This window comes from Rhodnius prolixus, unplaced genomic scaffold (genome assembly GCF_049639745.1).
Source record: "Rhodnius prolixus isolate KJV_2025 unplaced genomic scaffold, Rpr scaffold_5, whole genome shotgun sequence".
NCBI lineage: Eukaryota > Metazoa > Arthropoda > Insecta > Hemiptera > Reduviidae > Rhodnius > Rhodnius prolixus.
Window position 1 is genome coordinate 3,470,204 of NW_027411624.1, and position 24,599 is coordinate 3,494,802.

General features: G+C 30.4%; 1 protein-coding gene and 1 long non-coding RNA gene across 2 annotated transcripts; one reads left to right on the plus strand and one right to left on the minus strand.

Moving 5' to 3' along the window:
• Positions 1-8,947: 8,947 nt before the first annotated feature.
• On the minus strand, positions 8,948-22,613 carry LOC141458583 (uncharacterized protein CG5902). The gene is made up of 5 exons (XM_074136808.1): positions 22,189-22,613; positions 21,991-22,101; positions 16,407-16,612; positions 12,294-12,435; positions 8,948-11,644 (listed from the first exon to the last, which is right to left on the minus strand). The coding sequence occupies exons 1-5, from the start codon at positions 22,398-22,400 to the stop codon at positions 11,536-11,538; spliced, it is 780 nt and encodes a 259-aa protein (XP_073992909.1). The 5' UTR covers positions 22,401-22,613; the 3' UTR covers positions 8,948-11,535.
• Positions 12,547-24,338, plus strand: LOC141458597 (uncharacterized). Its single transcript, XR_012461074.1, has 3 exons — positions 12,547-12,648; positions 23,329-23,441; positions 24,165-24,338. It is a non-coding gene; the product is annotated as an uncharacterized lncRNA (long non-coding RNA).
• The last annotated feature ends 261 nt before the right edge of the window (positions 24,339-24,599 follow it).

Consider the following 24,599-nt stretch of genomic DNA (forward strand, 5'->3'; position numbering starts at 1 on the left):
CTTATCTAATTAGAATAACTGGGAAAAATTAAGTGATATATTTAAAAATAAGTAAAATTGATGAGATTATTTTAATAAAAATCAAACGAGGTAATAGTAATATACTAAATCTAGATACATAATAGTACACCAACAACGTCGTGATTTATTTTTTTAAAAAAATAATAAGAACTAAACAATAAAAGATATAAATGTAAATTAAAATTCTATGTTAACTACTGTTAAAAACAAATTTCTATCAGCTTAACAAACTTTTAAATATATCGATATCAAAACATAAATATTTCCGCACAAATTTCAAAATCAAAATTAAAAATACTCCTTTTTTTTTGTAATTTTAGCCCCTTTCATTAAAAATAATTTATATTATTATAAATGGAGGGGTCAATTTTGTTTTTTGCTTTTATTATCTGTCACATCAAGCGCAAATAATAAATTAACTTAATTCTAAGCAAATCGTAAATATAAAAATTATTTATTATAAATTAAAAATAATTTCATTTAATAAAAAGATCCGAGCTCTCAAAATGAGGGCGAAATTTAAAGAAAAAAAAAAAAGTCAACGTTTTTTGGCAGTGAATAGCGTAATTGATGTAGTAGGCAATTGATTTTTTTCTTTTTTATTTGTTGTTTTTATTTTTATTTTTCACAGTATTCTGAAAAATAAAAAGTTTTGTGAAAATTATTCTGTTTAAATTAATTATAAAAATTTAAAATATGAAATAATTGGTTATGAAATGAATTAAATGAACAGAAATCGGACGGATATCATTATTATAATTATGTTCATACTAAGCCGTAAAAAAAAGAAGAAATAAATAAATTTTTTAAAAAAACTGGGCAACAACTTCCACTAAAATGAGATCAACAACACCATTAAAAGATCCCGAGCTATATGCAGCAGAATGTTTTAAGAAATGGAAGAACTGATGAATTTGTGAATCATTGATGGTATGTGAAAGACACGCTTGAACCAGTTCCTCCCGAGTTGGATATAATTAAGAGTATTTTTTAAAGATGTTTTCGTATGTTTGAGAAAGATATTATCTCGAGGTTATTTGCTTGGGAAATTCAAAGCTGAATGATATATCTATCTCACGATATTTTAAGCAGGCCTGCTGGTTGCTTTTGGTAAAAGATTCCGAGATTTCTGAGCTTTATTTTTAATTAAATAAACATAAAAAAGCTATTTATTCATATTGGAGGAAATATTAAAAAAAAAACTGTTCTGTCGGAGTTATTTCCTCCATATTGGAGGAAAAGCAGAAGTTTGAAGCGGAAGGACGGAAACAAAGGAGTTATAATTGTGAATTCTAAACAACTGGTCCAAATTATATCATTACTCTCATCATAGATGTCACAATGTCAGCGCGTAGATACATTTCAAAAATCAAACCATTTTCTGAAGATGAATGAATGTGCGCATCCTATGAAAATGTTTACAAAAACAAAGCATAGCTATGTCTAATGAAAACTATTGTCGTCCATCATTATTGCTACCTGCGTCGGCATCTGCTCTATAAAGAATGAGGAAAGAATTCCTCCCTGTGAAATCTCCAGTTATATTACCATAATATTCAGAGCATGATTAAAAACGGAGTCTTTTACCGATACTGGTATACATTCTCGGGATTTTCTTTTGAATCAACAGTGCTCATAACATCAAGAAGTTGGATGTTGTTGTATTATCTCTTTTTACTAGCTCACATGTAAAAAAGTGGGTCCATTTATGGGAGACCTTAATCAAAAAAAAGGGATTTCTTCAATGAACTAAAGAATAGTAAAACCTGAAAGGAAAAGATCGTCCCAACCGAGCTTATTTTCAGTAGGCAATAGCATTCTTGAAGTATCATGAAGAGTAAGTGAAACTCAAAAGGGTTTCTTGATAGAACAAGTTAAGATTTTAGGAGACCTTAGATTTTTTTAAGTTCACCGTATCTGCATTTTTTTTTTTTCAGAATTACTGATTAAATAAACTATTCACTCCTAAAAAATTATGTGAATATTTTTTATAAATATTTACATCTGTGTAATCTCTAAAGTTAATTTTTTTTTTTTTTTTTTAATGTATAAACATCAGTTTTTATATTATTATATTTATTACTTTTGCACTATACATTCTAGTATAAAAAACTATGCAAATTGAATTAATTATTATTATTCTTTTTTATTTAATATACATATATTTTTTTTTTACTCTTTAAATTATTATATTTTTCTTCTTTTTTTTCTTATTACATTAAAAAAAAACAAACTTTTTTTAAAAAATTTTATAACCTTTTTATTTTTTACACATTATTACTATAAAACTCCCACAACAAATTTTAAGGCAGGAACATTTCTATTTTTGTGTTTTATTATTTAAAAATTCCTGATAAAATGATCAAATAATTATTTTCTTTTTAAAAAACTGAAAATGAAATATACAGGCAAGTTTAAGATTTATTTACCTTTTTTTCCCAATATTTGGCAATATTTTAGTGTTTACCAGAATAAGTTTATTTATTTTTGTTGTTTTGTATCCTGGATTACGTTACTTGTGCTTTATGGGATAAGTTTACTTCACTTTTGTAGTCCCGTGAATCTTTTGGGAATGAAGTTGGTCTTTTAGGGATGGTACAGGGAGAGTATGAAAAATTTTTATTGAAATCTTCAGTTACACGTTGCACCTATCTACCGATTTACACTTCGGTTGATGATTATATACGTTTCTCATGTGGTTGAATTACTGCGGAAGAACAATGTATCTGAGGCACTTATTGTGGAATCAATGGCAGATGGAGGAACTGGATATGTAAATCCCCCTTCTCGCTGCCACCTTAAAGCGAAAGTCATGAAGTGGGTTAAAGTTGATTAATAGTTTAGATATCCTATAGTTGAAAAACTTCATTCTAGTTTTAACGTAAGATGCCAGCAAAGAGGAAAAGCGTCCTGTTGCGGTATCTGTCTGGAAACAGGAAAACGATCTGGATGTTAGGCCGCAGTAATCTCTAATCTTTAACAATATCGTAAAGATTACTGTACTGCCTGTTAAGGCAACCCAATTGTACAGAATTACAGAAATTTGTCACGCGATTTTGCCATTAGTTCGGGATAATTTCTGGGGAATGTGAAATTTTTTTTTTAAAGAAAGGGACGCAAATATGCAACCTTGTTGATACTTTAAAGTTACAAATGTTTTAAAAGTTGTGCGTTGAGTAAACTGATGGTGTTTAAGCAATCTTCCGATTACATAGACAGTCGAGTTTCCTAAATTTGAACAAAATCTCATAAATTAGTGTTTCAATTACCTAGATTCAAATTGTGGTGTTCAATTTTTCATCACAATCTACCTGCTCAGTCGTTATCAATTTATTTTTTATTATTCAATTTCCCTCACTCCAATTTTTAGCATTAATTTAAAATAATTTATAACTAGTAGTACAGATGGTTATTGCCTAAAAATCGGCTATACTATGTTCTTGCCTAAAAAAGGTTTTTATCGTGCAAGTACTCGTTCGCACTGACTTCTTTTTTTGGGTCCACCTTTTTAAGTAACTAGTAACGATTAGCTAAAACACGCCTAATAATCGATGCTCTCCCCAGTTCAAAGTTCAAAATTTTTGCTCAAATAAATTAATCTAGCCAAAATATTTGAAAGAAAAATGAAGATTACTTAACATTTGTTATTCTGTAGAAAGAAAAAAAAAGGAAATCTGTTAAACTGCCTGTAATCATGTGGAACGCAATATTTTCTTCTCTTAGTCACGTGTTACATGGTTTTTCAATACATAAATAAGAAAATTTGGATTAACCTTTAAAATTATTCCTTGTATTTTTTTTTATTAATTTGTGGCCTTAAAATTTTATCCATCGTCATTCAAAATTTACTTGCTTTCTGATCATTACATATTATTTTGTTTATTCATTGAGGGGGGGGCGAAGAATGAAAAGAAATTCTTATCACATTGCCATTTTCTTCTTTTGATATTTATTTAGAAAAGCTGTTATTTTTATCTTTATTTATTTTTTTTTTTCTGGAAAATATCACAGACCACAAGGGGATTTTTAAAAATTTTTATTATTGTTTGGACAATTTTTATTTATGATTACTTCTAATACAAACAAATAGCAATAATAATCAGGTGTGTCAAAGAGTAGGAACCTTTTGGCTGAATTGAGATGTAAAGTGAGGTGAAAACTTAAATCAACACTAGGTTCATTAATGTTAACCGTATGGTAGAAAAGTGGCAACATACAATTTATACTAATGATGATGTAATTGTAATGTAACAGTGGGATAATTGGATATTATGGTTTTGTACTTTGTTAGGGTAATTGTTGAAGAGCTCGTTAACATTCAACTTAATGGTATTTAATAAAGTCAAATCATGCTTTTCTTTTTAGTGAATTTGAAGTGGAAAAAGGTATTTTCTCGTCAGATTAAGATGCCTCCAACTTCTTGTTGTTTTTTTGTTTTGTTTTGTTGTTTGTTTATTCGTTTTAAAAGGCATCCACACAGTCTCAGAGGTATTTGGTAAATATAGATAAGAAAATGTTTCATCCAGCTTCTGTTTTAATTGGAAAATTTGTAAGGGCGTCCAGAATAGCTGTGGTTGCCAACAGTGTTCCCTCTAAGCTGTGCGCGTGTACATAAATTTTAAACAAAGCGCACATGAAAAATATTCGCGCGCACAAAATTTTTGTAAATTTCAGTAAATTTATGCAGAATGGTAAAAACCAAAAGAGAGGAGAGAGAAGTTATAAAATAAATGCCATTAATAAAAATGTAATCCTTAATTCTAAAATTGTTCAATAATAAGTAATTGTGAATTGTTTTTGTCTGTTTGTTTTGACAAATGTTTTAATTGAAAAAATTAGAAGCAGACAACATTTTTACGTACATTGTATTTAAATATTCTTATTTTCCATTTGAATGGAAAAGGGGAGCCACAGTAATCAGCTAAATTCTGTCTCCACGAACTAATGCTTTGACTTGATATTAGGGTAGTTTTTTCATTGTGTTCCGTTGAAATGTGTGGTATGCTGTGAGATCGAGTCAATGCCTATAAGTAGGTACAAAATTTGGCTGAATATTAATACTATTATTGTATTGTCTTTTTTTATTTTTATTATATGCACTTTTTTTAATTGCCGCACAAATTTGGTTTATTTTGGAAAAAAAACTGCACACAATTAAAAATGTGCGCACACAGGTCACAAAAAATTAGAGGGAACACTGGTTGCCAATCAGACTGACTCTGAAAAGAGAGAGTCTAGTTCTTTGACAAGGTTATATGTACATAAGAACTGGACCCTTAACAAGGAACTAAAAAATGATTAGAAACAAACAGCCTGCATGTTTTTCCCCGGAACACACCTGATTTAAGGCGAAAAAAAATGAAAACTAAAAATAAAAATCATTACTTTTCAACAAAAACCAAAATTTGAAGAAAAACTAACTAGCCTTAAAGCAAAAATTGATGTGGGACGAAAAACGAAATTTTTTTGAATGTGTTTTACCTTTTTCTTTTTTTTACTTTTAGTTTTTCCTATTTCGGTGAAATTAAAAATAAATAAATTGTGGTTTTTAGAAATTTTCTTCTTTTTTTTTAACCATTTATAAAACTAACATCTACTTATCAATTATTATTACATTATTAATTCTACAAAAAAAAAAAAATTAAATTAAAGAAAAAATCTGCGTTTCTTATCCTCCGATCAAACCTTACTTTAACATGCCAATGTATTTGTTTGAATAATATAATATTTTAAATTGTTTATACATATTTTTTTTTCAATATTTGAATACACATATGTTTTTATTATTTTTTTGTAGCTTTTTTTCAAGAATAATAAAGAAAATAGTCCTTACTTACAATTAAAAAATAAACATAAAAAAAAAATCTTTAAAAGTAAATGAAAGTTTTTGTATTTTTTTAAAATAATTTTTATTTTTAGTACACCACAATCTCCTTTGTGGATTTTATTTATTTGCATAGGTAAATTATGCTATTAAAACATTTATGGCAGGGAAAACTAACCCGAAAAACAAAAAAATATTTTTCTTTCAATTATCCTTTTCTTTTTTCTTTAACACCAACATTTTTAATTTTTTTAAAATTTTAATTAAAAAATTATCAATTTCACTACTGTCATAAAAAATAAGAAAAAAAAACAATTTTTTTTTCTTTTGAGATCGCATATTCGAATGATCGAAAACAAAAATTGAGAAATAATTTAAGAATTAGATGACGATTCTTAAATAAATGAATCTTTATTTGAATTCATTTCCTCTTATTAAAAAGCGATTCTCGCACAAATTTGAACACATTTGTAACTACATATTTGCTTCTTTTCATTTCTTTGTAATAATTCTGTAGTTACTTTATAAATTATCACACAAATGCTTTTTATATATATATATTTTTATGTATTTATTACTTATATATAATATATAATTTGTTCTGGGTGAAAAAGTATGTAATTTGGATCATTCCTTTTAATTATTTTTTAAACAAATGAATCTAAAGTCTGTTACAGTTTCCTATTCCCTAAAAAGATATGATCATCATAAAAAATAAATAAATAAAACAGGAATAAAAGGGAGATATCTTTTGAACGTCGAATCTTTCGAATCTGGCAATGGATATGTCGCGGGAACTGGAGCTGTCGGAAGATTTTCTTGGAGTGTCCAAAAATGTTCAGTGAAGGATAATGAGGAATTAATCACTGCCGTAGAGGAAATATTTGAGTAGATTTACGAGAGAAGAAGAGCTGTGAATGTAAAGCTCCTACTCTATACTTTCCTGCAGAATCATAAGTTCAGAGATCAGCTCCGAGAAGTTACAAATAATAAATAACTAGGGCTGATGGATAATCAGACTGAAAAAAAGGTAGAGTTTATTCGGTATTACAGAATTAAAACAATATGAACGATCATCCGCTCACTGGGCATGATTATTTCCAGGCATACCTACACCAGCATAGGTGAGATGCGTTCTTTGTGGAAGCGAATATCATTTTAACACGTCATTCTTTTAGGGGCAAAAAGTTGAATAATGCAACATATGACCATCTTCATTAGAAGATCGATATCAAACTGCAAGGCTCGACTCAGTAACATGGCAGAACAATTGCGATCTACGGATGGTGTAAATTAATTAAAAAAAATTAAAGTGCACGCCTATCACACTGATGAATCAAGTACGCCATTACGAGTTACTATGACTGGAATGTATAGGCTGGCTTTCACCGCAAATGGAATGTGAATCCGCTTTTAGGAATTAGCGGAACCACTTTTAAAGTCTTTCAATATCCATAAGAAAAGATAAGTTGAATTGTTGAATTTTTCTTTGTTTGAAAGGGGGGTCGCAACCGTGTAGTAATTCGCAGTATTGAACAATGATGCTCAATTTCGAGAATTCGGTGGAAGTTGGCTTTGAATTTGCCCTAAAATAAGCCATGTGAATGTCTATTGGTATGTGTGTGAACTTCTCTAGAGTTTGATTTCCGGGGGATGTTGTTTTTAAGAACAGAAATTTTACCGAGACTATTCCGAGCTTGGGGCCCTAGGCCAGGAGCTAGCTCCAAGCTGGTCGTTGGGCATGATTAATAAAACAATTATCCAATTTTAGGAGCCAGACTTTAGCTGGCATCTTAGCCAAGAATGCTTCTTTAAATAGGCAAGAACTTTTCTATGGATTAATCAATCGATTTCCTCAAGAAAGCAATACTTTTAGAAAATTATCTATCGCGTACTTGCGTCAGTCTGAGCAAAAACAGTCTACACTTGCTATAGAAACTGAAACTGAACCAAATGGCCATAGAATGTGATGGAATTTCCGTGTTAAAAAGTTGAAATAGACTCCAATTTATCTCCAGACAGCGCGAGCACATCCATTGTTCCAAATTAGGTTGGATAAGGGCATACACTTTCAAAAACAAAAACAAATAATCCCGGATTTCAGCAATTTCATAAAATATTATTAGGCCTAGAAGTGCTACTTGTCTGTTTAGATGGTGCAAAGACTTCTTATTCATTCATTCCTAAACTAAATTCAGCAGCACTCAAAAGAGTATAGTAAACTAGATGTAAAAAAAAATTACCAAAGACTGATCCTTAACTATTACATCTTCACCGACTTTCAAATTATAATTATTATTTTTAATTAAATTCAACTGAATTAATATTTTTAATGAATTTTTCTTTTTTTTTTTTTATCTCCAATTTGCTTCTTGTTTGCATATTAAATTATCCTCCCCACATTTCATTACTTTTACAGAAAAAAATATATAATTAAAGATGATAGCAAACAACCAGTACAAAGCCCACGTTAATTATTATAATGACTTTTTAAAAAATTGTTAAATATAACTAATAGAGGTATTTTTATATTATTTTTGTTATTAAAGGGAATAAATTTTGTTTTTTTTACATTGCAATTATTAATTTTCCAAAATGAAATTTAGTTCTTTATTTTTTTTCTTAATAGATTTTATAAATTTTGCCTTGAGCTATATTTATCTTTCTACTAGAGGTAGCCATTTTTAAAACGAATATTTTTCGATGTTTTTTTTTCTTTATTAATCCAAAATTAATTTATTAATTTTTTGGCCCTCTGTAGTTTTATTAATTACTATAATTCTTTTGAATGGGTCTTCTACTAAGATTTATCTTTTTCAGTAGTTTGCTGTGGTCGTAATCATTTGTGAATTTGCATCTATTATATAATTATTTTAGTTTTTTTGTAAAGTGGATAAATATATTTTCATCAAAAGTCTTACGTTTTCGCAAAATATGTAGAAAGATTTCCTGTACAGGAGAAATGTTATTTACAAGTGGACAATGAAGCCCATCAGAATGCGTGCGTACCTGTGAAATGATGTGAGAGATTCCCTCACCAAATTAAGAAGCAACATTATTCTGGAAAGTCGTATTCCTCACCCGGAAAGTTGAAGTTAACCCTTTTCTTTTTTTTTGAGGGGAGAGGATAGACTCTATGGACTTACTAGTTCTCGTGTTCGCAGAAAAACCTGAAGACTGAAAACTTCGACTAGGTTTTACAAGTGAAGAACCCCCCAATGCACCTCAATTGGCTGCAAATGAATCACAAAATTAACAAGCAACAGGCAACTAATTTTTACTGAGTTGATTAATAACTCTTCTGTCTTAGTATTTTCAATAGAAATATTCATTCAACGACTATATAGGAGGAAGGAAAAGCCTGGTGAAAATAAAGAACAATACCATAGTCTTAAGTTATTATTTTGGGGAGTAGTCTGTGAAAAGTAAGTCTGAATCTAGCAAAGCTTGAATTGTTTTCTTGATTGCTTGATTTTCGGAAGCCACGGAATAGAAAGAGGGTATTTAGATAGCGAAGTGCCTTTGACCATCACCAAATTCGAGCAATCTTTTTCCTATTCAGCCACGTGAAAAGTTCCATGACTATAAAAAAAAAAACGTAAAATAATGAATAAAAATAATTTCACAATATCGCCACCAGTTTATAACCGATATTTCTTTAGTAAAAGACCCTATTTTTTATACATACATTGTCAGTTTTCCTTTTTGTATGATTAATTTATCTAATTACTATTTCTCTTTGTTTATCTTACTTTACCTCTTCTTCAGCACAATTTTTTATTTCTTGGCAAAATTACAAAAAATTAAATCCAAAATAAAACAATAGCTTTTTATGTTATGATCTTTACATTATTATTATTATTTTATTTGATAAAACATTATATAAGTACACAGTGAGCAAAATGCGTACACTTCAGGTGTCCATAATTTCTGTTTTTATAATTTTTTATATATATATTTTTTTTTTAGTTTACATCCTTTTTTTTTTCTTTTTTCGCTTACTTTATATTTGTTTTGTCTTTGTAAAAATGTTTATTCATTATTTTATTTTTTTTAATATGTTAATGAGAAAAATCTTTATAAAACCACATCACCACTTTTTTCTCTTGTCTTTTCTAAATAATTACTTTACGATAATGAATAAGTTTGTTTTTTCATGTAACTATTTAAATATAACACTTTTTCCAAAGAGTCAATGGGTTCCAAAATTTAGAAATTAAAGAGTGAAAAAAAAAAGTATGACAACAGATGTATACCTCTCCAAAAGTGAAAAAGTTATGACGAAAGGTTATCTAGTTTAAGGTTATAAACATCTTTGGTTGTCAGTTACTTTAGTAATGGTTCGTTAAAGTCGTAAAAGGATGTGTGTGGGAGCTATTATTTTGTAGTAGTGTAAGTAATATATTTATGTGTTCTATGATTCTATACAGATCATATGGAGATCTCTAGACTCTAAATTGTCAGCTCTTATTTCTCGAGATTCTAATTAAATGATACAGATTTATAGATGATAGATCTATAGAACAAGTAATTTTTTTTCTACAAACAAATTACATCAGTTTCCAATTTAAGCTTTTTGCTCATAATCGCAATTACCGGGCTGTATTGGAGATGGAAAGTTTATTGGAACGCTTTACGTACATCTAAATACTCGTATATCTATCCGGAAGGTAGATATATTAAATCTTAACTCGTAGTTAAATCCAAGTTTTCTTTCATTTTCGAGATTGATGTGATGTCACGAACTATGGTCAGGAAATTAGTATTTTAGTGAAAGGATTCTAATCAGAAATAAATGCTGCCTAAATTTTGGTCGATTATGAAGATAGGCCTGTTTAAAGGGTGTTGGGCATCGTATAAGTGAGCCTAACTTTCCAGAAGATAGAAGGTCTCCCACAGGCTGTTGGAAAAAAACAACTTCTAAAGAATCACTTCAATTAAAATAAAGTAAAAAAAACAATACCTTCTGTGGCTAAATAATTGAATGCGACTTATAGCGCGTACCCGGACTAGTAGAAAAATTGGTAAGAAATTTTGTTGGAACTCTCATTATTTTGAATTAGTTAAAATGTGTTGTTGGAATCTCATTTCTCTTACTCCGTAAAATTAAAAACAGATACTAGATTTTTACTGTAACAAATCTATTTTACATTGGCTTCAGCCTACTAGAAATGTTTTTTAAAAGGATGAGCATGCTTCTATGTATAAGGGAGGAATCAACAAGGTTATACACTATTTATACTTCAATAATACAAAATCAAAAAATGACTTAGGAAGCCAGAGTTTACGGTATTATTGGTGGATATAATTGGATCTACGTCCACAATAATGTAATAAAAACCATTCTAACTCTATGTTGGATACCACATGTGGCCTAGGTATAGATGGATAGTAAAAATAATAATAATAATATTGTGGAAAATAACAATAATAATAATGACGATACTGCTGATGAAGAGAATAATTAATTGGAACCCTTGACTCTAGAAACGGTGTGCTGGAGCGATGACCAGATGGGCCAGGATGGCGGCCGCCGCGGCCAACAGCCAAACAGCCGCGAGTCATTGCCTCCGCGATGAGGTGTGGTGATGATGGTGATGATGATGATGATGGTTGTGGTGATGGTGGTGGTTGTGTGCAGCGTGATGGGGGGGCAGGGGAGGCGGCGGTCCCCCACCCCCTCGCCCACGCTAGCAGCGCCGGCTGTGTCCACTATGGTGGCCGTTGTGATGGTGGCTGCCGCCTCCATGGCCATTTGTCTGCACCACCCCCGGTGGGGCTGCGCCTCCTCGCCAACACCTGCAAAAAAAAAAAATGAAAATTTCAGTTATGGCACATTCAACACTACTATCTTTCTGGAGCTGCCCAGTAGTAAAATCAACCACAAGAAGTTCTCGCTCGACAGTATCTAAATGTGGCATGACCTAGTTGCGACCTTGTGCCAGGAGCTGAGTTCCATCGGATTTATTAAAATAGCCATACATGTTGAGGTTTAAGAGCTATCTTCACAAACACTTTTAACTGTTTCACTCAGTCCTGGAAACTAGGAGGAAATAGTGGTTTCAAAACTTAAAGAGTTAAATCTTATGTAAAAAATATATCATTCTAGACAAGTTGTTCACAGATATTATTATTCGAAGAATCTTGAGTTTTGGCAGCTTTAGAAAGATCAATTCTTTAAACCACCGTTTAAATTCGGGGCTAAAATTACATATAAGCCGCATAAAAATTTTTTGGTACTATTCAAATTTTAACAATAGTTGAGCAACAATACAAAAATAACATTATAGAGAAATAAATTAATCGGGCTATATTGAAATTAGTGCGTTCTGAGGTAAAAAAAAATGTCCACAGATGAAAAATACAAAAAAAAAAAGAATACTTCTTAAAAAAAGTATATTTATTACTATATATTTGAAAAATCAAATTTCATTATTCATTAATTCACCTGACATAGTCCTGATATCCGACAGAAACTTTCTCGGATTGATAGCGAGTGAGCTTTATGCCTCGTCTGATATCCGGAGTAACTACTCCCTTGAAACCTCCTTTTCTTAACAGTGAATCAATGGTCTGTATTTGGTCCCAACCTAGAACGGGTATTCTATGTTAAAACAAATAAAAAACATCATTATTTTTGTTATTATTATTTATTTTATTTTTTTTTAAGGTCGTAAATGGTATATTATTTTTTTTTTTTCCAGAATTTTAATACCTTCTGAATGACTTGGCAGAATGGCATGGTTAGTTGTTAAATGTACGTTACGGCTGTGAAAACAATTTCTACTCTCCAAAGTGAAAGTGTAAGTAAGAAGTTAGTTTTCCCCTAGGGGGAAGTGGATTATCCACTATTTTTAGGGATTTTGGCGTTCCTGCGGGGACCTCAGTCTTAAAACTCACACAACATATTGTACCTAGACTGTAAGAGGTAGATGATATGTTCAACAATTTCAGTTCATATGAAAACATAATTTTTACACATACAGCTCTTGCCGTAGAAATAGACGGTACCAGAGCAAGGAGCCTTTCTGATTAAAAAGATATACCCTTCTTCGAAGATTAGGAACGCTTAGAAACCAGAAAGTGGAATAAAATAGTTCGTAATGGTGCAGATACAGACAAAGTTATTAGCTAACTTTTATTAACTACACTAAAAGCCATTTACCAAACAATCAACCAATTCGCTTTCTTTTTAAAGACACGTTTTCCTTAAATAATAATAAAAGAAATTACCTAGGCTGTCTTTAAAAATGAAAACCGGTAAATAAGAAAGAATACTGCTTCTGGATTATTAACAAGTGGTCATCTATAATGACGGCTTCCCTCTCCGATTTGATTTGCCTGACCTTAGAGAATGTAATGAGAAGGATGTACACCTTCCCTGAAACTCATCCAACTTTTTAATTTGGAGTGTAATCTTTGTAATATCTGTGGAGGGCTTGCATGGAAGAAGGATGAGACTCCGGACACACGGAAGAGCTCTTCCTTCCTTCAGCCTGGTTCTCTTAATTTGGAAAAGCATCTGTAAATGCTTTGGGGATGCCGTCAGTTGCAACCCGGAAAAGGTTATAATAATACGTTATTGCCGACTCCCCACTTTATCTGGGAAAAATAGGTTATCAATGTACTTCACATAAGCTTCTTTAAAACTCTATTTACGCCTTAATGATGTCAACGTCTGCGTTAATTTTGATTAGATTTCTATACCAAAGGGCTTGGTTCGAAATAAAGTATTAAATTGTAACCCTACTATAAACAGAACATATATTTAAATACAGTACAAGAAGTATTATTTAAATTAAGCTACAATTCGTTGTAATTCTAAGTGATGCTTTAAGATTTCCATTTTTGCACTTACTTTCAGTACTTACTGCGAATTTTCCATTAATTCTGCAGACGCTTGAACACTGTATTTCTGACCATACCATTAAGTGACGTCATTGGAGGAAAAAATATTTTAGAACTTGATTCAGATTCTTCACAGTGAAGCTAAAACTTTGGTAGAAGCTTGTTCCTTATAACTTTTAGTTTTTTAAATTCCTCTTCTTTAAAGAATAGTATTTTCCTAGTTTACTTCCACTGGAATCTCCTGAGGTTTTTCTTTTTCTGAAAATGATTCTTGTAAAGTCTCTTTGGCCGCTGGATATCTACTATATCCATTGGCTTTCCTGCCGAATTCGAATTTGTTCAGCGATGCCTTTCTTGAAACTTCTTTTGAAAATCTAAATCTAAAACATGAACTTTTTTGCTGAGATATTCTTGTACAACACAAAAAAAAGAAAGCTGCAATTAGCAATTTTGCAATTAGCCAGATTGTTGATCATCTTCTCTTCCATGATTGTTGGCTGTGTCTTCAGAATGATGCTTAAAGTTTCTCAAAGACAAGTACACTTCATCCAGTCAAATGTCCAAATCAGAATCTTCTTAATTAAAAAGTTATTATTTCATTTTATTTATTTATTTTCTTTTAATAAATCTCAGACTTCTTTGAAATTAAGTTTTTTTTTTTTTTCTGAATACTGAGATCTAATATTTGGTCACAGATATATCGGTGAAGCTCAAATCTGAATTTGGGGAGGATTTCCAAATTCTGGCGGGATATGTGTTAAGTAACTTGCCACTCTTTATCTTTCGACGGTAACATTTTAAGTCGAGAGCTTGCTGGATAATAAAGAAAGGTTCTGAGATCACGAATTTCTTATTTTCAAGTTAAAAGATATAACGAAAACATTGAAATAGATTTCAAAAAATAAGTGCTCAAGTTAGCAAGTGATTGTTTCTGTTGAGGGTTTTTTTGGTGAGTTTAAGATCAAACCATATAACGTATGGAAGGCAATATAACTTTTAGTTTAATGACGGAGCAGTACTACCTTCAGGACTTTAAAAGCAGAACTGCTCAATGGCTTTAAAAAGCGACGTAAAAACTAGTTAATAGTCAAAAAAGATTATTCCCATGATAAAGCCTACGGAAGATCATGTTATAAAATACTTAAAATGAAACAGAAAATTTTCATTTCATTGAAAGTACCCTGATAGAAATCTTCAATGTGAGAATTCTGCTCTAAATATTAAAAGATGCAAGAAGTGTGTGCTCTCAATCTTGCTTCACTGACCATCAAGATAATAAATAACTAATATTAAAGACGAAAAATTAAATTTACAAAAAAATGCTAAGCTATTATAAACTTCGCTATAACTTGAAACCCATCTCTCCAGTCCAGATTTGTTTTTTTTAAGGAATTCTGTGACTAGATATTACAACCCAGTATTCTGAAAAAAAGAAAAAAAATTAGTAAATAACATCAAAGATGAGATGAAAATTCTAAGAAGAATGGTAAAAATCAACATCAAAATTAGTTCAATTTGAGACGGAAAACAAGAAAGTGTAAAAATAAAAGATAAGCGGCATCAAACGAAGTACTTGAGTTTAAAGCATTTGAGCTTTTCTACTTTTTACTTCAATAAGTGCTACAGAAACAAGATGAACTTCACAGTTTAACCCACAGAAATATTTCAATCCTTTGCCTGTATTTCAATTTCTCTTTGGTATGAGAAAAGTAGTTCAATAACTTCACCTCCTCTTCCGCAGTAAAAATTTTGCCCAGCCAAAAATGTGCCGAAGATCCGAAAAACGTAGTGGTTAGAAGGAGCGAGGATTGGCTAATGACTATAAGCAGCGCGAAGAAGAGAAGTACAAACTCCGTTTGTACATTTTTTTTTGGAGTCAGTTGCAAGCGGTGTACAATCATTCGGAAGACCCCACCATCCAATTGTACTGAAGAAGAGTTCTGATGAAGTAGACCTCGCTCATCAAGATCTGTCTGGAAATACATCACTTCGTCTAAGTTCGACCCAATTAGCTTAATTTAATAGCAAGCCCCTTGAATTTTTAAGAAGTTTAAAGCATTTGCACATTTTTAAAATGTTTCCCAACCTTCAGCTGAGTCTTTAGCCGTGTTGGCGGATAGTCCTTTTAGACATATTCCAAGGTTGTGCAAATACCTAGTTATGAGACCCTTCCAATCCGCTAGCAAGTTTTCTTGTAATTGATCCAGAATCAGCTTTTACATCTTATCTTAAATTAGTTCCACCCAGGATCCCTAATCTTTTCTTACAAGGCACGTCTCCTGCCTTGAAATTTTTAAACCGATTCTGTGCAGCACACATGGACGACAAAGCATTGCCTCCTCTTTACTAATCTTTTTTAATCAGTTCGAATAAAATGCTGAAAACCGAATGCCAAGTAATCAGCTTAAAGAAAGAATAAAACGCAAAAAGTCTTAACTTTTTGCTAAGCCCTATTATTTTTCTAGGCTACTAATATTTTGCCTAGACTTTTTTTTGATCCACTTTATCTGAGGAAGAGGAAGGGAATACAGTAATAAATCAAATAAAAGAAATACAGAAAAGAGAAACATATTAGTTCTTAAATTATTTATTTAATACTTTTACAATAAAGTATAAAAATTGATTTGACCTAATCACATTTTCAACAATTCAGCATATATTTTTGTAGTATTATCGAGTTATTTTTTTAAAAATAATTAAAAGCAGACATTACCTTGTTCAGTGGCAACTTCCGGAAGGTAGGTGGCAGTCCGTTTATTTCCTTTTTCATTGTGGAATTCTATCCTAATGCCGTGGACACCAACTTCCCAGTCCGTGTAATCCGCACCATCCTCAAAATGGCGTAGAATTGACACGGATACATGAAGTTTGGTGAGCTCATCACGAGATATGGGATTAAATCTGGAATCTTTTACCGCACTGTAAAAATATAAAACAAGAAAATATCAGATCGGTATGGAATTAACATTAATAATAATTTTTTTTAAAAAAAGTATGAACACTTGCATGACTCATATCTTTATTATTTTTAAACTTCAAATTAAATTTGAAAATTCATAAAGACATTTAAAACCATTAAGAGCTACAGAATAAGTTTCAAACTTTGAACATGTTACTTTACGAACTTAATTCCTATCAATATTATAAATTATGATGAGACTGTAACATTAAACTTAAAAGGCAATTTTGGAGGGAACTTTAACCCATCTCTTTTTACCCAAAACTATCTTAAGACAAAAATCTGTAAAAATGTCTAAATGTTATCATGAAATGCTTCGTTTTGGGGCAATTTTATCGCCCAACTTCGAAAAATATTTTTACAAGGTTTTGGCTCATCCACTTTTTAATGATGATAGACGGCTGCAGCAGAATTTAAATGTGGTCGTACTTCTTATGATTCACGTGAAAAGATGATCCAAAAAACTTGTTTGAAGTGTATGCAGTCGAGAAGTTTTAGTTTACAGAAGAAAACGTTTACATTGAACTGAAAGAGCTGGGTATCTAGGAGTGTGTGGTGTCATTCAAAAGCAGATCGGAATGTTTATTTATAGGAAGCCTAGAGTGTTATTTCGACAAGAACCTATTAACTCCTAGATACGATGGCCTATGCACGGGATACGGCCAATCCAGTAACAACTCCCAACATTAAACGTCTGGAGTGATCACATACACGATTTTCTCTTCGTATAAATCTCAAAGTTCAGTGGTACAAATTTCAAATTTTTTTTTTTTTTGAAACATTAAATTCTCCCTGACATAACTACTCAACAGAATTCTTCCTTGAAATTAATTTTTCTTTTATTCAGAAGACTTCCAAAGAAAACGGAACATTTGATAAAATCGCTGTACTTGCTGCAGCGGCAGTTAAGTGAAATAGAGTTAGATTTTCGTAACAATTTTTCTAACACATGGAACCTCAAAAAGGGAATTTTCAGTAAAAAAAGTCATTTCTAAAATTTGATACGACCTTATAATTAAAACATCAAGTCGTAGGAGATCAGAACACACATTTTACAATGATCTTCCGATCGCAATTTCTCCAACTAATGTTGCCTAAAAAATTATAAAAAAATAGTTATGAGCTAATTTCAGGTTATACGTAATAAAGAAAATTTTCTGGAAAAATAATATAGAAAATCTAAAGTGAAAAAAAAGAGTAAATATTTGAAGAAAACACTGGGAAACTGTAAATAGAGGAAGTCAAGAGAGGGTTAATTGCCAGACTTTTTGCTTCATTTTCCGCCGTTTGTAATGTGTGTGCAATGTTATCTTAGCAGTAATTAATAACTTATCAGGATAAGAGGGATAAATATGTTTGACAGGTGCCTGTATAATTCCTGTTCCAACTGACCGTAATGACGTGAGAGACAGCGGGTGTTGCATCATTTCTGCACGTTACATGCCAGAGAGTTTATAGAGCATATTTTAACTGGATATTATCAAGTAGGCTGATTTGGGGTTACTAGATATATATATATTTTTTTTTACTATCAATGGTTAAGGGAAGTGTTGCAATCGTGGTCAAATCTTCGATTTCGTGTTTCCGTTTTATGGTCTCCTGAGTTCCCCCCCCCCCCAAAAAAGTGGGTGTCTTTCTTTCTCTCACTTGTGTGAGTTTGAATGTCTAAAAACAATTTTTAAAAAATCACTAGAAACTGAAACTTTAAATTTCGATTTGGTTTGCCCCCCAGGGTAACCAATTCCTCAAAAGAAAATTCCATACCAGATTCCGCTATACACGTATTTTTGGTAAAAAATCATTTTTAGAAAACTTGGTTATTCAAAAAAATTGTGAAACGTACAGAAAAAAAGGAAACTTTAGATTTTATTTATCATTTTACAATTTATTAGCAATAAACCCTTTTTTTTAAGTAGTATTAATGAAGCAATTTGAAGTGAACATGTAGACGAATGAATTCTATGTTTTTTACTGCTTACTAATGAGGTAAACAATTAACATGTTATGTTTATAACAAGTGCTAGAATACAGGTAAAACAAATTACTTATTTTTTACATCAAATAGATAAAAGTTATAACTCTTAACAAAAAAAGTTCTTAATTTTTTTTAAACTGACTGTCTTAAATTGTATAAAATCTACTTTTTTTCAACTTAAATAAATACAGAATATTTTAAGTGATAAAGAATGAGTTAAAAACATGCTGTACAAACAATTTTAGGCGAAGGATTACCTTGCTCTTAAATAATGGTCAATGCCACTGAAGCCTTGGGAATTCGGAAATATCATTACTAGCCTTGAATTAAAATCAGTAAAGAAATACACGGTCGTATGCATACATACATCTGGCAATAATATAAGTAAAATTGAAACATTTATTTTTTTCCCTGTCTCTTTCTAAGTAGGGAAAAGTAATCATACTATATATCCGGTTTAAAGTTTTCACGATAAATATCTGTTTTAAAGTCCTTGTAAGTGAGAAGAAATTGTTCCTGTTCTGTGTATGAACCAAATACAACAAAAGCTACAACTCGCAGAAAGCCCTTAAAAACTTGATGCTTCAATTGATTGGGGGGAAAAAAAATCGATTATTGTTCATTTCTGGGAGTAATAGTTGGTGTTTTCTATAAAGAAGCATTACAAAATAAGGTTTTACGTCCTGCACATTTATAAAGGGGGAATTAAATACGATGAAAAATTGTTGTTCAATTGGAAATACCAATTTAATGACTGGGATGGATTATTCATTTATTTGATACTTTTTCCAAAGATGTCTCTTTAAACTTTATATCCCTGTTGCACTAGTTTTAGTCTTAAAGAAAGCTTTCCAGATCTTTTATATTTGGTTTTAGGAGAATTTTTTTTTGAAGAGAGGTTCTAATTCGAAAAAATACTAATGAAAGTTTGAATATTTGCTAAAATTTAGAGTTTGAATTCTATCTCACTGGGCTACTTTTTGAATTCTTACAGTCTTCTTAAGACTTAAGTTGAACTTCATTTGTTTCTAATAATTTTCATCTAAAATTTATTAAAATTTCTAAATTTGAAGAATATCTTGTTATAATATTAGAGAAAGTCGATTGATTGTACATAACAAATTTTTTTCTTCTTTTTACATCATTATTTCAATTATATAATGCTTATAAATTTTTCTTAAAGTGGCAAAAACTGTTATCTATGAAAATATTATATACCCCTATCTGCAGTTATGACATTAATCTGTTTACCTCTAGAGATAAAAGATGATAAGATCCCGATGAGGGGTTAAATAGTTGTCTAGCTAGGGTGGCATAGATTACAACACCAACTGGTTGCCTTTTTTTTCAGGATTAAAATAGTTCCTAGTATTAAAGAAATCTGAATGAAAATGTATGGTAAACTTCTACATCTTTCTCCAATTTCAATTCTTGTTGTTACTCATGATATCGTTACAACGATACTTGGGATTTATTTTTTTGTTGTATTCTGAGAATTTTTACCACATAGGTGGGAAGTTTACAGTGAAATGGACACATTATTCTAAGCCTAAAAATGCATACTCCAGTTACAATTAGAAAGGGCAGAGTTCTATTCTATGTAAAGCATAAATATGGCCTCTCCGGGCATTCAAAATTCAACCAAAATACACTGACAAGACAAAGTGGCCAAAGACAGAACAGCAAATTACGGGGCGAAAAAAAAAGCTAATAGATTTTGAAAAAGTATATAATGAAATTAAAGGGAAAATTAAAGCTAGAAAATATTACTATAACTATATTCTCTCATGTTATGTACAAGCAACTTTTAATACGAATGAATTTATTAGATACAATGAATTACAAATATTATTTTGTACTTGGTATAGTAAGAATTTCTAAGTGGCTGAAAATATCGAGCTCGAATTGTCATTAGTGACAATAAGTCCAATAACACTGGAAGTGATCTTCTGCCCTCTGTTCAACTTTTCTATTAGAGCAGATCAGCAATGATCGAAAGGAATTGATTGTTCGTGAACGTCATAGCCGGTGATAAGCTTAGTTCTCAATGGAAGTCGCTTCTTTGAACAAAAAGGGCAGTCTACGCTAGCGATAATGGCTATTCTTAAAGCGGTAATCAGTATTTTAGGCAATTTGTCGTCCGTAATCGTTCAGTTCTTTTATCTCCCAATGTAACAGAAAACTCGCTGCTTAACTGTCTCCTGACATCCTTAGCAATATCATCTAGCTACTGACGTGGATCATGTACATATATTTATGGGAATGTAAAAAAAATCGTAATATTTTTAAAATAAATACTGCTCGGGAAAGAAATTTAACTGATAAGATGAAATCATTAAAAAATAAAAATAAAATAAGAAAAAGATATGTATTTTATTTCATTTTTTGTTTCAATGTAACTATTTTTTATTAATTAATTAATTAGAATGTAATCAAATTGCTGATAGAGGATTAAATCTAATTAGGAAAAAATAGCTGAATTTCAAGAATGAAGAATCGATTGTAATTATAAAACCCTCTAATAAAGGAATAAACTTCCTACAATTGTTCGTTTTGGAACGTGTGTTCACTTAAACGTAACATTTATTAATAATAACTACTTTTTCGGATTCATGGGATCACAGAACCTACCTCTTCCACAGATTTGCCTTAAGAAAGATATTTCTTAGGAAAACATAGACCTATGCGAACATAATGAGAATTAAATATTAATTTTAAAAAATCGAAGAAATTTTCGAGATGATTAAAAAAAAAAAAAAAATGAAAAATTCATTCGGTAAAGTGGCAGATCCTGATTGATTCTTGATTTCCAAATTTCAAATTTAAACTTTGCACTACTTTCAGTGTTCGATTTTTGTAGCTCACCCCACATTTATGTACACCAATTTGTAGAAACCGCATTTTCGGATTCAAAGATTCTCAAAATGGATATTCCTAGCAAAAGCTTATAATAGAATTACTGTAGGAATCCCAATACCTTTTCTAACGCGGGTCAATAGAATGTGAAACATTGAAATGCCCTATTGAAATTTGTAAACAAAAGAAAAAAGGGTTTTGAATTCAAGTGAGGTAAAAAAAAAAGAGAAAATAAAAAAAAACTTGGAAAACCTAAACAAAGAATCTACAATAAAAAAGAGGGGCACTAACCTCGAGAAAACGAATTTAACATAACAGGCCTACTTTCTAAAACTCAGCGTATTGCCCAGGAAAGTTTGTACTGAAATTGTGCATAATGCTTTCATTAGCTTTTAAAGCCAAGAACTTGATGAAAGGCCAAGATTTACATACATTTTTCAGAACGTATGTTCTTACAAGTTATTTCACGTTTGAAAATTTAATTTAAAATAAATTTTGTAAATATACCTGGTGACTGCGTATTCCCTGATGCCACTGTGAAGATTGATAGCATTAAAAGTGCCAATACAACCCCTTAATCTTCGATCTCTTCCAATCTCCCAGGTAACGAAGAGTGGGCTGTAAAGTATTATGATGAATTCACACCTACACTTTATAGAAAATTTAAAAAAAATAAAATAAAATAAACGGTATAAATTAACTCACTATGGATCATTGCAAAAATCTGGTGACTTTGGTGGATCCAAACTGTGTAAATGACAGTAGAGAACGTCAAAACAATAGAAACACATGTCCGGATGCGCGACCATACCGTTCGTTCTTATACCATTCGGTATGACTGATGCAGTGCCGTTACAAGGTACACTAGAATTATTGTTCAATTTTTGTTTCTTTGTACCACAACAACCCGAAGCCATTGTACATACCTGGGATTACTTTACTTTGACATTAAACAATAAACGGTAATAATAGAACAATAAACAAAAAACAAAACTAAAAAATTACAACAAACTAAGTTAAAAATGAACGAATACACAGATAAAGAAAAAAAAATTCACACAAGGGAAAGTTAACTCCTCAGATCAGACCAGTCAGCTGTTTGCTATACACAAAGAGCAAAATGACTGCGCCAAGTGGATGCGCGCGACAATTCTCTACATATGTTTAAAGTAGTTCTTTAATTATTACTTGTTTAACACTTTTTATCAATAATAGAACATTATATTTAACCAATTTTTTAATCATCAAACTTTATTATTAATATTAATATAATTTTGAATATTACATTCATTCTAATATAGTATAATGGTAAGCTTATATGAAGTTCTAATAGTTGACGATAGGTTTCAGTAGCTTCTATTTTCTTTTTTTAAGCTTCCTGGAATCTTATTCTCAACATTTCTTCCATGATTAAATTTAATTCAAACATATTTAGTTTTCCAATTAATTGCTATCCAAATAAACAAAATAAATTAATGCATTTATACAAAATTAAAATCTTTTATGCTACATTTATTTACCAAAAAAAAAAAACTTTTAATATTACTAAATTATTACAGCCATTTGATGTTTTTTATTGAACAAGAGTTGGTTAATCTTAGCTTTAATAGTATTGTAAGTAAATTCTAGTTTTCCTTAAAAATGTATTTTTAATATTTTATGGGTATAATTATTTTACAATGTCTTCTGCATTAAGTTCAAAGCATTGACCCCTTATTGCCAATTACTTTGCTACCTGGTTTGTTTCTTCATATATATACATTATATATTGTAAAGTATGTTTTCCAGAAATATTTTCTCCAATTATTAGGCTTGACTGTTAATTAATTGCTTCTTTTTTTATAGTTTTAATACATAAATTTGGATCAAGTGAATACAAAACTTACAAAATAACAAGAAGAAAAAAATTAACTTTATTAAAATATATATTGAACTGGGTCTACTGGATTATGTTTGAGGTACATTTAACTTATTTTTGTTTCTCATGATATGCGGGTATATTTAACTCTTCTCAAGTCTTTGACCTTAGTGGTTTATATGTATAATATAACAACTATATTGCTAACCCAAATGCAAATATATAACTTTAAAGTTCTTTACAAAAATGCAAAAAACTATATGGAATCCTTTCTGTGCATATAACTGGAACATGAATCCCGGTTCAATATCCGAATGAGATTTCCACAAATTTTGTTGTTCGTTTAATGAAAAACATAAAATAAAAACAGTTATTGTAGTTTTTTCTTTTACTATTGAATAAAAATATAATCAGATAATATAAATTTAAAACTATTGAACCAATAATACAAAAATAATAAATGTACAAATGAAACAATGTACATTTTTTACTCCGTTGTAAAAAAAAAAAAGTTTTGTATATTTCAGTGAGTATATAAATCTCAGCTAATAATCGTTAAATTTAATCGATATAAGTACCAAACGTATTAGTATATTTTTGCCCAAAACTAAACTAGTTGATTTAACCCAATCACTGTTCAAATTTGGAGAACGGAATTCAGAGAATGCTGATCTTTACTTATAAGAATAAGTAAGAACTGGTTTTCAAGGAAGACCATGATTTCAAAATACTCTGTTAACTAGTAGAAAAGGAGAAAATGAAAATCATAAGCAGTACCAAATTCATTAGCAGTTCATGGATAATGATTGCTTAATTCTTCTAGGTATTCCAAAACTTTGGCCCAGCAATAACTGCATTTTTTTTTGTGGCGTTGGAAGTTTTCGATGGAAAACAAAATCAACAAAGTTTTCTTCATAAATAATGAGAAAAAAGGTATACATTTCTAATAATTATGCATAAATTTTGTATATTTTATTCTCTTAAAATTGATTTTAGAAATCACTATTGTAGAATTTAATAAAATTGATTGTATTACATTAACAGTATCAAAAATCAAGATAATTTTTGATGTAAACTAAAAAAAAAAGTGTCATAGAATCAAGTAATGTATATTTAAAAAAAATAATAATAAAATATTTTTTAAAAATAATATTACTGTGTATGCAAATAGGAACTTTCTTTTTAGTTGTGCAGATGAATAATTCATATTTCATTTTCGCACTTATTTATGACACAAAAATATTTAATCTGTTTAAAT

Coding starts and splice junctions, on each gene's coding strand:
- LOC141458583 (XM_074136808.1), bottom strand. CDS start 22,400: ATGGCTTCGGGTTGTTGTGGTACAAAGAAACAAAAATTGAACAATAAT. Junction 12,436..16,406: donor GGAAGTTGCCACTGAACAAG/GTAATGTCTGCT, acceptor TACCCGTTCTAG/GTTGGGACCAAATACAGACC. Junction 11,645..12,293: donor GGATATCAGGACTATGTCAG/GTGAATTAATGA, acceptor TTTTTTTTGCAG/GTGTTGGCGAGGAGGCGCAG.